This window comes from Oncorhynchus nerka, linkage group LG10 (genome assembly GCF_034236695.1).
Source record: "Oncorhynchus nerka isolate Pitt River linkage group LG10, Oner_Uvic_2.0, whole genome shotgun sequence".
In the NCBI taxonomy this organism is placed as follows: domain Eukaryota; kingdom Metazoa; phylum Chordata; class Actinopteri; order Salmoniformes; family Salmonidae; genus Oncorhynchus; species Oncorhynchus nerka.
In genome coordinates, this window is record NC_088405.1 from 29,132,218 (window position 1) to 29,149,271 (window position 17,054).

At 42.8% G+C, this 17,054-nt stretch overlaps 1 protein-coding gene across 1 annotated transcript; it reads left to right on the forward strand.

The window, feature by feature from the left end:
- Nucleotides 1-910: 910 nt before the first annotated feature.
- Nucleotides 911-17,032, forward strand: LOC115135107 (filensin-like). Its single transcript, XM_029669394.2, is given in 9 exon segments — nucleotides 911-1,587; nucleotides 2,287-2,347; nucleotides 3,161-3,256; nucleotides 10,572-10,664; nucleotides 11,782-11,895; nucleotides 12,971-13,191; nucleotides 13,630-13,721; nucleotides 14,143-14,901; nucleotides 14,904-17,032. Coding segments are annotated over 9 exon segments (1,974 nt in total). The 5' UTR covers nucleotides 911-1,216; the 3' UTR covers nucleotides 15,071-17,032.
- The last annotated feature ends 22 nt before the right edge of the window (nucleotides 17,033-17,054 follow it).

Genomic DNA, 17,054 nt, shown 5'->3' on the forward strand with positions numbered 1-17,054 from the left:
GCATTTATCAGTGTCCAGAGAGCCTCCCTGGAAAAAAAGCTGTTGTCTGGGCTCTATTTGACATTTTTACAGTTTATGTAAACATTCAGTGAATTTCTGAGGTATTTCAGGTTGAGAGCTTTCCTTAAGGGAGCAGCAACACCATCCGCATATAAACTTAGGTGAGAGAGAGAGAGCTCTTTGGCTTTTGGTGTGTTGTTGTGAGGTGAGGGTGGATGCTACATAAGATAATTTGTACAGATACTAGTGTTACTGTGGCTGCACCTGGCCTTGAATTGGCTAATTCCACAGAGGAATACACATTTTACACTAACACCAATCCCCATATGTGAAAAAGAAGCAGGCTGTCGATTTGTGTACAGTCAATCCATTCAGAATATTCAGTAGACAAGTGGAGAGCTAAACCAAACATTCCAAGATCATCTGCAGTTTACATAAGACCAAGCCCTTTGGTTCCATATGTATTTTTCTCATGCAGTTGATAAAAATGTATTTTTTTTACCCATGGGACAGTTATTCAATTGTTGTGACTCCCATCAGTGGGATTGTAATTTCGTATAATCTCTATGCAATTGGTTATTGTGTGTAATAATTTAATGTTTGCGGATCTATGAATATTCAATTCACTTGTGTGATGAATAATGTGACAGGGCTTGTAACCGTTTGTATAATAATCAGTAGGAGAACAAAATAGCTCAAATCTGCTTTAGGGGTTACTAGGGTACTTTTGGCACATTAGTAATTGGCTATGGCCTGTAACAAAAACCTGCACAGCATGCTATTTCCACTTGGTCATGTGGTAAACCTAGGCCATAGTCCAAAATTCCCCATAAATCAAACCGAGATCTAGAAAAACAGTTGATTGGAAACAATGAGGCTTCTGATAATGGTCCATTTGACACAGCAATATTCTCCCTCGCCTGTCTGCCGTTTGTTTTTGTATTTTTGCTCGATCATCATTGGCAGAGCTTTTGTAATGTCAGTCACAAAGGCTAACAAACTCTGGAAGGCCCTATGCGCGCGGCTTGCGTGGGATCAGGCCAGCAGGAGATTTGTGGGGGTCTATTTCGCAGCCGGCAGGGGCCTGGCAGCCTTTAGTCTAGCATGAGACAGCCAAGGGTGAGCACCCGAGTTTTCACACACTAAAGGTGCGAAGGGGAGAACGCACTCCGGGGATAACACCAACCGAGACAGCGGGAGAGCGACAACCACCACCATGCACCAGACCAGTTACACGCACGAGGTGCGCAAGGAGAAGTATGAGCGCTCCGATGTATTCGAGGAGCCCTACGGCCCTGACGCGTCGGCGGGCGCCTCGGCCATCCAGGGCTGGGAGAGCCTGCAGGAACTCAACAGCCGTTTCGCCCGCTACATCAATCGGGCACGCGTGCTGGAGCAGCGCAATGCCGTGTTCCGGAAGCAGCTAGAGACGCTGCAGCGGATGGAGGAGGCTAGCGGGCTCGAGGAGGCCTTTACCGAACAGATCGGCCTGAATCAGCAGCGCATCCGGGAGCTCTCCGCTGACCGTGCCAAGCTTGAGCGAGAGCTGAAGGACTCATGCCGCATGCTGGACGAGTTCACCAACAAGTAAGTGATGTCCGTGAGTTTGAAGGTGTGCGTGCTTGTATTTGTGTGCGTGCGTCAGTAAGGGTAGTGTGTTTTTTAAACTGATGTGTGGGTCAGAGAGAAGGAAAGTGTGGATGGGCCACCGCCTGTGAGTAACCAGTGCAGGGGTGAGGTGCCCTTCTCTAGACCAGATGCAGAGTAAACTGTTTGTATGCTGTTTGTATGCTGGTGAAGGCTTAGTTTCCCAGATAATCTGACTGTGATACATTGTGATACATTGTCCACCTGTTGAAAGTCTGTCTTCAATAAAGGGGTTTATTGACATGGAAATGGCAGGTGCTGTGAGTTCAGTCATGGTAAGTGTCATGGATTTCTATCTTCTAACACCAAGACAGTACTAGGAAGAATACTGCACAAGCGGTTGTGTGTTGAAAAAAGATAACAAACATCCCTTTCAAGTGCTCTCAAGGGGAGTCAGGTTGATTAAGGAAAATGAAGAGTTAATAAAAACGAAAAAAATTATGTTTTATTGTCACACAGATAGGTGTAGTGAAATGTGTTGTTTTACAGACATTGTAAAGTCAGAAAAGCCAGATAGAGAAACGTCGATCCTCTCAATGTGCTCAATACACAAACTCATGTAAATGACAGAGCAATACAAGGTAGGTCACACAAAAGTCTTGAATTTATGTTTTGTGATTATGTTTTTGTACTCCAAAGATACAGAAATGAATGTGAGTATCAAGAACAGCTGCGGGGTACACTGGAACAACTCAACAAGGTATGTGTGTGAGTCCTATGACAATTTCCCCCGTTTAATTTCATGTAAAAAAAACTCAATTAAATCCAGACAAAAAAATCATTTGATGGACATTCTCCATTGGGCTTGCTTTTTAGACCAGGACTAGGCCTAATCTGTTTGCGGGAAACCTCCTAAAATGTTCAACTGTAATACAACTGCTAAACTGTCCTGCTGCATTATTAGTGCCCTAACCATAAAACACAATTTGTGAGGAAAGTTGTCTGCATAAGCCCTGTGCATGAAAGCGGCTTTGCAATGTGGAACAACAAAAAGATCAAATATATTTTCTGTCTGGTTAATAATCTACAAGCTTTGTCCAGAGTGGTAGAATCATAATTATATTGTGTAACTGCAATCCTGATAGGACTTTGGGGCTTAAGAGGTCAGGACAATACAGTGAGCTCATGGAACTGAATTAAAATGTCTTATCATATCGCTGTCTTTCTGGGTTAGTGATATCAGAGGCTTTAGACATAATGGAGAAATGTACTAGTGAAGAAAAGGCGTTGTGTGGTGTTCAGATGAATAATAACCGCAGTGTAATACTGTGTGAGGCTTTATGAGGAGTGGATATCTACCTATTGACTTGCCTCTCACTCTCTCTTCTCTTTTGCTCCTATCTTTTCCTCTCCTCTCCACTTGTCCTTTTCTCTCCTCTCCTCTCCTCTCCTCTCCTCTCCTCTCCTCTCCTCTCCTCTCCTCTCCTCTCCTCTCCTCTCCTCTCCTCTCCTCTCCCCTCCCCTCCCCTCTCCTCTCCTCTCCTCTCCTCTCCTCTCCCCTCTCCTCTCCTAGGAGGCTGACTATGCCCTGTTGGGGAACCTGGAGTTTCAGATCCAGTCCCAGTTCCTTCAGGACGACATCAACTCCACCAAAGACAGACACAGGAAGGTAAGAGGTATACAACCTACACATCATCTGCAGTCTATTACAAACTCATTCTGCCTTTATATTGTACAATCATACAATTAGCCCTGGGGGAAGTATTTTAGGTCAGTGGAGTGTACTAATCATTAAAAAAATACTTATTGGAAAGGAAACCGGTACAGTGTGCATAGCATATCGTCTTTCAACCTGCAGATGTAGGATCATAAATTGACCAGTCTCGCAACAGGAGTAACATAATCCTGCAGCAAGAGGATTTGATTATAAAAAATATTTGTTTTCATAGGCCACAGTAGGCTATTAGGTGTAGCCTAGCGCTGCATTTCTGTATACACTTGCATGTCGAACTGGAGACCAATACACTCCCTTCTGTATTTATTTAGACAGTGAAGCTACAACTTTTAATTTGACTCTATACTCCAGCATTTTGGATTTGAGATCACTTTATGTATCTAGTCCCCCCATTTGAAGGTGTCATAAGTATTTGGACAAATTCACCTATAGTGTATTAAAGTAGTCAAAAGTGTAGTATTTGGTCCCATAATCCTAGCATGTAATGACTACATCAAGCTTGCGACTCTACAAACTTATTGGGTGCATTTGCAGTTAGATTTGGTTGGGTTTTGGATTATGTTGTGCCAAATATATATTAATGGTAAATAGTGTATTTTGTCATTTTGGACTCACTTTTATTGTAAATAAGAATAGAATATGTTTCTGAGCACTTCTACATTCATGTGGATGCTAACATGATTTCAGATAATCATGAATGAATTGTGAATAATGATGAATGAGAAAGTTACAGAGGTACAAAGATCATTCTGCCAAACTATGCTAGCCTCTCACCATTACCAATAACAGGGGAGATTAGCATTTTTGGGGGTTATGATATTTATCCCTCTATGACTTTATCACAAAGTAAAAATCCCAAATGCTGGTGTATAGAGCCAAATTAAACCTTTTAGCCTCACTGTCAATATGTGACTAGTTTCAGGAAACTAGGGCATTTTTCGCACGTCACAACTTCACAGGAGAGCCTTCTGGAACATGTGAACTTTCATGTGCCTTAAAAACAAACTTGTCTGCTGTAAATACGAATATAATATCTGTAAATATGAATAAAATTGTTAAATTACGAGCCTAGTTGGTTTAGCCACGGAAAAAGTCAACTGAGACAATGAGTGGGCTGGACATGCCGAGAGATGAGTTCGGATTGGTCTGTTGTGTAGCAGGCTTCTGTCTATAACATGAGCTGTTACATGAGCTGTCAGTATGTGTAGGTAATCCTTTCCAACCCAGCTTTTTTGAAAGATATCACATAGTAGAACTGCACAACTGTTGCTCTCCACTTTCTGGAGGACCGAGTTTTGAAATCAGTGGAATTAGAGTATGATAGCTAAGGAGATGGAGGAAATTCTGGTGTTTGATTGCAAATATGCAGACAGAGTCGAAAAGAGAACACACAGAAGGCTGTTGTATAAAACACCTGTTTCCGGATTACATCTTCAAAGTAAGGGCAACCATGGCATCCATGACAGAGAGGGAGAAGCGTCCATCCATTTATACGGGTAAGAGAGTCTAGCTAGCTACATTTATCTAACGTTAGCTGGCTAGCTCGCTAGCTAACCTTACATGTATGATCTGTGTAGTAATATTATTTGTTTCTCAGAGCCATTTGCATTGCTAGTTGTAGCCTAATGTTAGCTAGCTAACATTGAACCTGGTTGGTTAGCTTCCTGCAAATTCATGCAGGGTAGTAACGTTATGAGTTGGTATTATGGTTTATTGTTTAGCTAGTTAGCTACATGTCTAAACAAAAGACTCCGCTATGCAAGTAACCATTTCAATAGAATGTTCATGATGTCACTGTGACAACTGTCTATAGACATAGCTGGTAAATTCTCTCTGGCTATCTAATCTGATTTCAGTGCACTCTCGTCTGAGTGTAGCAGAGCGCAGAATAATAACTGAAGAATTTACGAACGTGCGTTGTGTCAGTAAATGTTGGCAAAAAGGCGTATTTTAATTGTTGCCAGCAGCTCAACATAAAAGCATAAAAGCAGCCTAACCAGCTCTGCTAGGGTGAGTAAAATGGTCAGAGTGAGCTGTTCTCTCATTTGTGTCTGGAAGTAGCTAACAAGCTAGCCAACGTTAGCCAGTTAACTTGGGTGCTTGACTGCTGTTGTTAGGTCAGAACGCTCGGATCAACCCTACTCCTTGGCCACAGCGTCCAGTGTGATCAAAGAGCAAAACGCTCTGAATTTACAAACGGACAATCTGAAAACGCTCTGAGTTTACGAATGCCCAGAGCACACTCCGGCACTCCAGATTAAATTTACAAACCCATAGTATAAACCAGCCTTTAGTCTTAAAATCTTTTGTTGTTTAGTATTCACATGTGAATCCTTAAAGAGATGGGTGAGGCTAAAACTTAACAGGGTGTGAATGATGCTGAATGGGTATAGACAAAGAAGAGCTCTCCAGTAGGTGTACTAAAACATTCAAAGACCATTTTCTCAAATGTGAGGTTACAAGTTTATCAACTTTCAAAGCAGAATTACTTTCCCATTGTTCCTCAACTGTAGTGTATGATATACCATTTTCTATCTCTGAGTCTCTGAGTCTCTACAATTTCAAATTTTGCTACATAAGACAGAATCGAGCCGGTCGGTCACATATATATGGAAAGGAGTGTATCTGTCTTGTGTTACTAAGCTATATAAAACAACGGTTGTCGATATGCATGTTACAAATTTTCAAAATGCATGATATGTTATGAATCCCAATTTTGTGGTGGCTAACGTTAGCTAGGTGGCTAACGTTAGCTAGGTTAGGGGTTAGGGTTTAAGGTTAAGGTTAGGAGTTAGGTTAAAAGGTTAAGGTTAGGTGAGGGGTTAGCTAACATGCTAAGTAGCAAAAAAGTAGTAAGTAGTTGCAAATTTGCTAAAGTTGTCCGTGATGAAATTCAAATGTGCAACCTTTGGGATGCTAGACGTTCGCCACCTCTGCACCCCGACCAACAACCTTAAGTAACCTTCTGTCATATGTAACAATACCAAACATAACATACTGTGTCATACTATTTTAAGTGTCCCGCGTTTACATTTACTATGTTATGTCTAGTCTATGAGACCAGGCTGGCATTTCAGGTAAGCATGTTTACATTTGAATGTGGCAGTAGTAGGATGTACAGTAGTAGGATTTTTATTCTGTCTGCTGCTTTAGCTTTTGAGTGAGCATAAGAGAAAGAGAACTGGAGGTTTTCAGTGAATTTAGGTAAATCACAAGGATTATTTGATTTTTCTGTGATCAAATTAAGATGCCACATCCGTAATGCTTTGTTTACATCCACCAGATGGACCATATAAATCCAATGAATAAATACTGAAACTAAATCAATGACTAGTGAATTTAACAACCCACCTCAGTGCGTTGGTGTTTACCCTGCAAACACATTTTATTTGCTTAGGAAACATACTTAACGAGGCTATTAAATGTGTAATTGCACACATATTTACTCTTAAATTCTTAATCAGGTTAGGCCTGTACTGATGCAGGTCAGGCAGAACACCTCAGAGAGTCAAACAATTTAGACACATTTAAAGGCTGTAATAATGATGAGCCCAGTGGTCTACCAAACTCTTCACACCACTGCCCTCATTTACAGAGGCTACAGAGGCTGCTGGTATTGGCTAGGTCATTAACAGCCCCTTGTAAACAGACAGACAATATTACCACTGCCTCTTTAGCCACATACTGTACCACATTTTGCTAAACCTTTTTCTAATGGACGTACCTTGTTGAAGTAGGCTACAGATGTCGGATTTTAACTTGATCACTCGTTTTTCACAGATCATTTTCCTGATGCATCAGGAAATTCAAATGAGCCTTGTGATTCTCTGAAAATTAGCAGTTCTCTTTCTCCATGCGGGGGAAGTTGAGTCATTGGGATCAGAACTTGCTTTCAAAATAAGATTCGCTCTCACTCACTCAAACGCTATGCAGCCGTACACATCAACAACCATTGTTTTATATAGCTTAATGACACAAGCTAGATATTGGTCTCCACTAGGCTACGACATAAAAATGTCGAAATGAAATTAAGGTTACGATTGAACTGTCAACATTTAGTTCAATAGTGGCCTGGGGTGGTCTAGCTGTTAGGGCTGCTGCCTTTCACGCCCACATATAGGTCTACAGTGTCGGCGTGGGTTTGATTCCAGCCATTGCCCTTCTGGCACAAATAACTGGTCCTGTGTGGCTCAGTTGGTAGAGCATGGCGCTTGCAATGCCAATGGCTCAGACACGAGAGGAATGTGGCAGGGTCTACAGTCAATCACGGACTACAAAAAGAAAACCAGCCCCGTCGCGGACCTCGATGTCTTGGTCCCAGACAAACTAAACAACTTCTTCTGTCACTTTGAGGACAATACAGGCCACCGACACGGCCCGCCATCAAAACCTGCGGAATCTCCTTCGCCGCAGCCAACGTGAGTAAAACATGTTAACCCTCGCAAGGCTGCGCGCCCAGACTGCATCCCTAGCCGCGTCCTCAGAGCATGTGCAGACCAGCTGGCTGGTGTGTTTACGGACAAATTCAATCAATAACTATCCCAGTCTGCTGTTCCCACATGCTTCAAGAGTGCCACCGTTGTTCCTGTTCCCAAGAAAGCTAAGGTAACTGAGCTAAACGACTATCGCCACGTAGCACTCACTTCTGTCATCATGAAGTGCTTTGAGAGCTGAGTCATATCTCCTCCACCCTAACTAACACCTTAGACCCACTCCAATTTGCTTACCGTCGAAATAGGTCCACAGACGACACAATCACAATCACACTGCACACTGCCCTAACCCATGTGGACAAGAGGAATACCTATGTAAGAATGCTGTTCATTGACAACAGCTCAGCATTTAACACCATAGTACCCTCCAAACTCGTCATTAAGCTCAAGGCCCTGGGTCTCGACCCCGCCCTGTGCAACTGGGTCCTGGACTTTCTGACGGGCCGCCCCCCAGGTGGTGAGGGTAGGAAACAACATTTCCACTCTGCTGATTCTCAAAACTGGGTCCCCACAAGAGTGTGCTCTCAGCCCTCTCCTGTACTCCCTGTTCAACCATGACTGCTTGGCCATGCACGCCTCCAACTCAATCATCAAGTTTGCAGATGACACTACAGTGGTAGGCTTGATTACCAACAATGACGAGACGGCCTACAGGGAGGAGATGAGGGCCCTCGGAGTGTAGTGTCAGGAGAACAAACTCAACATCAACAAAACAAAGGAGATGATCGTGGACTTCAGGAAGCAGCAGAGGGAGCACCCCCCTATCCACATCGGTGGGACAGCAGTGGGGAAGGTGGAAAGTTTTAAGTTCCTCAGGAACAGGAAGCCCAAAAAGATCATCAAGGACAACAACCACCCGAGCCACTGCCTGTTCACCCCGTTACCATCCAGAAGGCGAGGTCAGTACAGGTGCATCAAAGCTGGGACCGAGAGACTGAAAAACAGCTTCTATCTCAAGACCATCAGACTGTTAAACAGCCATCACTCACATTGAGTGGCTGCTGCCAACATACTGACTCAAATCTCTAGCCACTTTAATACATTTTTTGGGGATGTAATAAATGTATCACTAGTCACGTTAAACAATGCCACTTTATATAATTGTTTACATACACAACATTACTCATCTCATATGTATGTACTGTACTCTATACCATCTACTGCATCTTGCCTATGCTGTTTGGCCATTGCTCATCCATATATTTATATGAACATATTCTTATTCATTCCTTTACACTTGTGTGTATAAGATAGTTGTTGTGAAATTGTTAGATTACTTGTTAGATATCACAGGTCGGAACTAGAAGCACAAGCATTTCGCTAGACTTGCATTAACATCTGCTAACCATGTGTATGTGACCAATAAAATTTGATTTGATTTGGTTAACGATTTAATTCTCACGGGGGACCAGTATGAAAATGTACACACTCACTATAAGTCGTCTGCTAAATTATGTAAATGTAAATTCCCCTGATTTACTAGAATTAGTTACAGATTTCAAATATGGTTGCTGGGAAGTAAGTTGCCTTGCACAAGCCTTAGCTTGGAACAGCTCATAGGAGCAGGAGCCTACCTCCTGTGTCTGTAGTGTGAGGCAGCTTGATGTAGTACACCCCCTGGACAGGGAACGCTAGTCTATCACAGGGCCTTACCCCCAATCTACATTAGCTACTTAAGCTGAGTGGTTCCATGTTTACAGTCTTTGGTATTACTTGGCCAGTGATTGAACTCCCAACCATGGCCAGCCCTCTATCAGGCAGGATTAGGCGGCCACCAATGGCGGCAGATTGACGAGGGCGGCATTTTCTGAGCTAAACGGGCCAAGACGCACCTCCAACAAGTACAAATAAAGCCTCACGTAATTCTATCCAAAAACAATTTCAATTTCTCTCATCCTGTGGCATATGGGCTTTTTAGGTGAGTGCTGATGCAAACCTGTGATATGCAGTGCCCACTTTGTCAAAGGCAGGGGCACAAATATTTTGCTTATCCATTCCCAGCGTGCCTCTCCAGTGTGCTGTTCTAGAGACGTATCGCTGCGGCGTCCACCAACGCTCTGTCAAAGATATGATCTAACATACAGTACCAGTCAAAAGTATGGATACCCCTACTCATTCCAGGGGTTTTCTTTAGTTTGACTATTTTCTACATTGTAGAAACTATGAAATAAGACATATGGAATCATGTAATAACAAAAAAGTGTTAAACAAATCAAAATATAATTTATATTTGAGATACAAGATACATACAATACACTATTCTAGTTTTGTAGGGGTGACTTTTTTTGGTCTCACCTAGGGCGGCAGAATGGCAAGGACCGATCCTGCTCCTAACCTTTCGATATCAGTGCGGACCCTAACCACACGGACACTGAGTTGGTTATGGATATTGTGTACTCTACAGACCCTGGATTCAAAATACACAGTGCACGCACATGTAATACTGAGGAAAATAAAGGGATGGCATACAGGTTGGGTATATTTAATAAAGTTAGGATTAGAGTACATAGACGTTGTGTACTTTACTCTAATCCCAACCATATTAAATACACCCACCCTGTATGACAGTCCCCTTTATTTTTTATAGTCCAGGATCTAATACTGTCTTAAATGCAATGTTTGTGTTTTAAAGGCAAAGTTTATTTGTCATTTGATACAGCAGCAGGATGTATACAAGATCATATCAAGTCAAATATCATGTTAACTCATCCCCTCTCCTCCTCTATTCCTCTCACCCCACCACCCTCTCCCTGTAGAACCTGGCAGAGATCCTGACCTACGTTAACATCCTGCACCAGATCAACCAGACGATATCCCTGGTGCCCAACGTGGCCGTGGGCATCTCTGAGGTAAGGTCACCAGGCATCTTTCTGTGTCCAGGGGAAACAGCTGAGTCAGACCAGGGGTGTCAGACCAGATAAAAATAAAGCCCCAAGGACCACCAGTGGAATCAGCTATGTGAGCTGAACTTTGTGTCTTTGAATGGAAAATGTGCTGTGATGTGTTCCAATGTGTTCATGTGCACTGACATTTCTGTGAAATAATATACTTCTGTTTATTATTATTATGACAGTTAATCCCAGCTCTGTGTGTCATGTTGTCCCTTTATAGAAAGTATGTTGATGCTGTCAGTCTGTAAGCTGTTTGCTTGTCTGTCTATGAAGTTGCAAGTAAAGCACTGTAATCTAATGTACACTGGGTGTACAAAACATGCTCTTTCCATGACAGACTGACCAGGTGAATCTAGGTGAAAGCTATGATCCCGTATGGATGTCACTTGTTAAATCCACGTTAATCAGTGTAGATAAAGGGAAGGAGACAGCTTAAAGATGTATTTTTAAGCCTAGAGACAATTGCAACTCAATATTAGGAAGTTCCTAATGTTTGGTATACTCAATGTACATGTTGAATGCCTGTCTAGTTGTTCAGTGTGTATTATAACTGCCTTGTGGTCCCTTTGTGTGATCTCTATGTGTTATAACTGGCCTGTGGTCCCTTTGTGTGATCTCTATGTGTTATAACTGGCCTGTGGTCCCTTTGTGTGATCTCTATGTGTTATAACTGGCCTGTGGTCCCTTTGTGTGATCTCTATGTGTTATAACTGGCCTGTGGTCCCTTTGGTCCCTTTGTGTGATCTCTATGTGTTATAACTGGCCTGTGGTCCCTTTGTGTGATCTCTATGTGTTATAACTGGCCTGTGGTCCCTTTGTGTGATCTCTATGTGTTATAACTGATCTCTATGTGTTATAACTGGCCTGTGGTCCCTTTGTGTGATCTCTATGTGTTATAACTGGCCTGTGGTCCCTTTGTGTGATCTCTATGTGTTATAACTGGCCTGTGGTCCCTTTGTGTGATCTCTATGTGTTATAACTGGCCTGTGGTCCCTTTGTGTGATCGCTATGTGTTATAACTGGCCTGTCTTGTCTCTGTGTGATCATTGTGTATTATAACTGTCTCTGTGTGAAGGAGCAGGAAAAGCATCTGGCCCAGAGGAGAGTTCCAGCCCTGCAAAGCCAGCTGGAGGAGTACAAGAGTGCCCTCTGCCAGCTCCAGGCACAGAAGCTGCATCTGCAGACCGAGGTAGGTTCCTGTCCATTACTATGATAATTTAGCGAACATCTCATGCTCAAGTGTTTGAAAGTGTCACATTCCAAATCAACCCCTAGGCCCTACTCTCTATGCATATTAGTGAGGAAGGGAGATGAGGTAGCCACTTGAATTGAGGTAGACAGTTTACATGTACCCATGGAGGACAGTACATAAATTGGTTGTAGTTGCACAGGGGCGCCAGTAGGTGTCAGTCATCACCTTTAGATTAGTGAGTAAAGATGATACAAGCAACAGAGAAACGGGGAAATACAGGTGTATCTCTTAGAAAAATACTAGTAAAAACTAAAAGACATAGAAGGACAAAAAAACAACTCTCAATGTCTACCTCTAACTGATGCATAAGTCCATGTTTATTTTCTCCAAAAGTTGTGAATCTATTGAATCATTTCTTAAATGAGCATCCCTTCATTTTAGTTGTTTGGTCCCTACCTCTGCTTTCTTCCCAAATTATGGTTTTCACTTTGTTCATTTTCTGTAGCCTGTACCTCATGACTGTTTGTGTTTCCTAGCAAAACATTTTCAAATGGCATTCTATAACTCAGACTGTTTTTAAATTTTGTGACTATAATTGCAAGAAATCTGAATATTTTAATGAAATAATTATCATATCTCTAAAAATTCTAAAGGCTCAATTTTCAATACAGGTTGCCATGAAGGTTGAATATGTACGTGGGTTGAACACCTGTGTAGTACTACAGTTGTCACCACAACATCCTCAGAGAGTACAGTAGTCATGATGTTCTGATTTATTCTGTCTTTTTAAAGTCAGACAGCTGGCACGTTAGCATAGTTCGATGACCAAGCAGGAATGACAACTATCGCTTAAATAATACAAATTAAGTTGAACCTTTCTATATGACATCTATTCTGTTTTTTATTTTATTTTTTTAATAAGCAGTGTACAGTAGCATACCATATGATAAAATGTTTCCCACCTCTATATTGAAATGATAATCAGATTTCTTTCTCTCTCTCTCTCTCTCTCTCTCTCTCTGTCTCTCTCTGTCTCTCTCTCTCTGTCTCTCTCTCTCTCTCTGTGTGTCAGACCTCAGTGTTGGAGAATTCCATCAAGAGCACCCAGGAGAGCTATGACGATGAGATCCAGCTGTACAACGAGCAAATTGAGTCTCTGAGGAAGGACATTGAGGAGGCCGAGAGGTCCCTGGAGAAATACACCAACGAGTGCCGCCACCTGGCCATGTACCAGATCTCCCTGGAGAATGAGCTGGAGAGGTACAAGAGGATCATTGAGAATGAGGACAACAGGTAATTACTAACCACAACACACAGTGACCAGTGTCCTGCTACTGGATATTAGGAAGCACTTCAATGTGTTGACTCTGTGAAATCTTGTAGTAGAATATCAGCCACATGGTGGCAGTGTTGGATATTATATTTGTGTGTTTTCCACCTCAGATTTGTTCAATCATGGTTGAATATCTCTTCAGGAAGGTTATTTATTTTTAATGTAATATTTAATCCCCTTTAATATGGCCTAATCCTTCTTTTGTTTACTTTATCAATACATCTTTTCTTTACAGCCTCACAATACAAAAATGGGAAAGTAATTAGAAAAAGGACAAAGGAATTTTCCTCTTAGAATGACTAATATAATGTTTAGTACTAACACATACAAATACACTATCACATGCTGCTTCTGTGGTGGTGTCCTAACTGATGTTTCTTCCTCATTCTCTTCCACAGGTTGAATTCAGCGATAATTGGGACTCCCATTACCTTGTTCACCACCAATTACCGCTTTACCCACACACCCACCGTGTCGAGCAGGGGCAGAGGTGAGGGCATGCCACGTCTCATTCCACAGCTTCTTCACACTGATAGTTTCCATACATACAGAGCAGACACGTAACAACCCATCGTCATCATAGGCTATAACCACACTAGCTAGAGCCCTAATGAATACAGCCACACAGTGATGTGATTCCCACCCAGTTAAAACAACAAACAATGGATCCTCCTGAGGTCTATACATGGATAGTGGTGACCGTGGTTAGGAGGATCCAGGTTCCTTTCCTCCTTCGATAATGTGTTTTGAATTTTTTAAGTGTGTTTTGTCTTATATAAAGGTTTCTATTCATGATCCAGGTTAGGATGATACAGGTCCCGCGGAAGTCCTTTGCCCCCTTCAATAATATTTTTTTAGAATTTTTTAAGTGTTTTGTCTCATATAAGATGTTTATTTTGTTTATCTGCCAGACATCACCCAAGCCATCCAGGACATCAGCAGTGTCAAGCCTCGCCAGAAGAACCTGGCCAAGAAGGTCATGAAGAAGAAGGAGATCAGTCCCAAAGACGTGATGGACAGTGGCCAGGACGAAAGAGTCGGTGGAGCTGAACACATGGAGGATGAGAAGCGAGGGATGGAGGAGGAGGAGGACGAGGTGAATAGGGAGAAGCAGAGTTCGCTGTACACGGGTGTGTCCCCCCAGGACGTCCCAGACGGAGCTCAGATCAGCAAGGCCTTCGACACGCTCTGTAACATCGTCAGAGACCGCATGAGGAAGTACAAGAAGCCAGAGCCAATTGCTGACTTCTATACTAAGGGGCGCTATGTGCTGGTGACGGGCGACGGCAGCTACCCCCACCCCCATTTCTACACCTCCAGCCCCTCCGCTGGACACGTCTTTGTCACGATCTGCGACGGCATGGTCTCCCCTAATGACCCCTTCAGCCCATACACCCCCTCCCCTGACCCCCCTCATCCACAGCCCATGCCACCCCCTTGCCCCTGTATTCCCACCCCACCTTCCGACGGAGAGGGTGGCAAGGGTGACGATAAGGGCGGAAAAGGTGGTGGGAAGGGGAAATCTAGGGACGTAGATCCTACTCCCCCCCCACAGCCCAACCCTGCCCCAGCTCCAGGCCCTGACCCCAAAGACCCCAAATGCCCCAGCAATCCCTCCGGACCCAAGGGGGGTAAAGATGACAGTCGCCGTAGGGGCCTTCCTCCCATGCCCTCCCCCGTGGCGCTAGCAGCATGCCCCCTGACTCCATGAGCTACGAGAAGGTGGAGATGGTGGAGTCAGTGGAAAGGTTCTCCAACGACCGCAAGACCAAGGGCTATGAGGAGACGGCCATGGTTGTGGAGACCATGATTGAGAAGACCAGCAAGAAGAAGCACTGAGTCTGAGGAGATTGACCTCGACCAAAAGAGCTGGACAGACTCCTCACAAGTTCCACCTCACCTTATGCCAGCAAGAACAAACAATGAGACCAATATGAGACTCTGCTAAAGACATTCTAAAAACACTGTTCAACCGTGGATGAGACCAACTGCTATGAGCCAGTCCTCACATAGGAAACTGCTAAATACTCCTTCCACATTCATGATACTGCTCCTCCATTTACTCACACTCTCTGGCTTTGTGTTCAGCAAGAGTTAGCTGGTTCCATAATGCTGCTGTTGTTGTTTTTACCTACGCCAACACCTTATGCCTTTACTGTCTGAAAACTCAAAGTACCAGCATCGAAACAACAGAACAAGCCCTCTCGCCCCCCCCCCCCCAAAAAAAAAATTAAGTGAATAAAAACATGACTTTGATGTGTGAAAAAAATGGATTACATGCTACTGCCCTCATGGATGTTTGCCACCCTTCCAAATCAAACCTTAACCCAAACCTCCACCCAAGACTTAATTTGCTCAATTGAATGCCATTGACCTCCCTCAACACAGACTTGCTGTGTATAAAACTGCTTTAATAATAAAAAATAATCACGTTTCACAAGCATAAAGCTCTCCTGTCTTTGTGTTTTAATGTTAAGACTGCTGTTATAACACACGGTTGCTTTACAAACAAACGCCCCCAGTCGTTCTCATCATCTCATGTAGTTCCAAGAAAGATTAAACGATTCATATTATATTCTTTGAATAATAACAGCTGATGTTTCATATTTGTACTTTCTATGTACTGTATGCAGTTTAAGCACTCTTTACCTGCTTTATAAAGATGATTGAAGGGTAGAGGCGATGGATGCCTCGTTTTTATCTGATCACCCAGTTTTACTTAGATACTAGAGGAATATTAATTGCACCAAAGTGCGGACACTACACTAAGTAAGCTAGTGCAGTGTTTAGTAAACATCGGGAGTCTCCCAGCCCAGAGTGAAAGATGTTACCTTGAACTCTGCAGCTACTGAAGGAAAGACATGAATGTTTCATTGGGGTGATCTGGAGGAGCAGACAGCGACCTCTGAACTCTGCATAATCCACTCTCCCTTAGAGGGACAGACAAGAGAGAGAAAGAGAGAAGGAGAGAGAGCATGTGCGTGTGACAGAGAGACAAAAGTAAGACAAAAAGGGGAGAGAAAGAGAAGCTAATAGTGTTTTATACGATATAGTCTCTTTACACAGTGTGTGTGATCTAAATGTCCCTGTGCTTTGTGCTCTCGAGTTCACAGATAAGAGCTTCCCATTACCGCATAGGCTTCAGTTGACTGGCAATGACCATTGTAAGGCAAAATGACTTACCTTAAAAAGTGGAATTGGAATACAGAGGCACGTACGCAGGTTCTGACCTCTATCTCTCTGCTGGTCTTATTTCTCATCCTTATTCAAATGACAAAGAGACTGAAGACATGTCTGCTACCTGAATGTTCATTGCCGAGTGAGGCAAATCACTTTAACAAACAGCTGAATAGATTTATTATGGTATACTTTTTTAGGTGCACAGGCGTCAAAATTAATCACACGTTCCTTGTCTTGTTTATATAGAAACAGTTGCTTGTCACAAAAATATAAACAGAAAGAAGTATCACTGCTCTGATTGCAAGATATTCAACTTTAAGAATGACACAGAAAATCGTTTACAGTCACAAACTGTACAATAGTTGTTTTACCAGAGGTGGAGGGGCGGGGAAATGCAATAACACCATATAGTGGATATATTCTGTTTATATACATTTTAGTAAAGTGTAAAAAACATAGACAGAAAGCAAGATGGGATCTTTTAGTTTTCTCTATAGAACAGATTATTTGAAGGTTACACTTTTATCATAATCGGATTACAAGAAACATCTATCGAAAGTGGAGGGCTAATATAAACACAGAAAAACTAAAAGCAGAGAAAAGGGAGGGAGGGGAGAGAAGGAGAGAAAGTCAATGAGAGAGG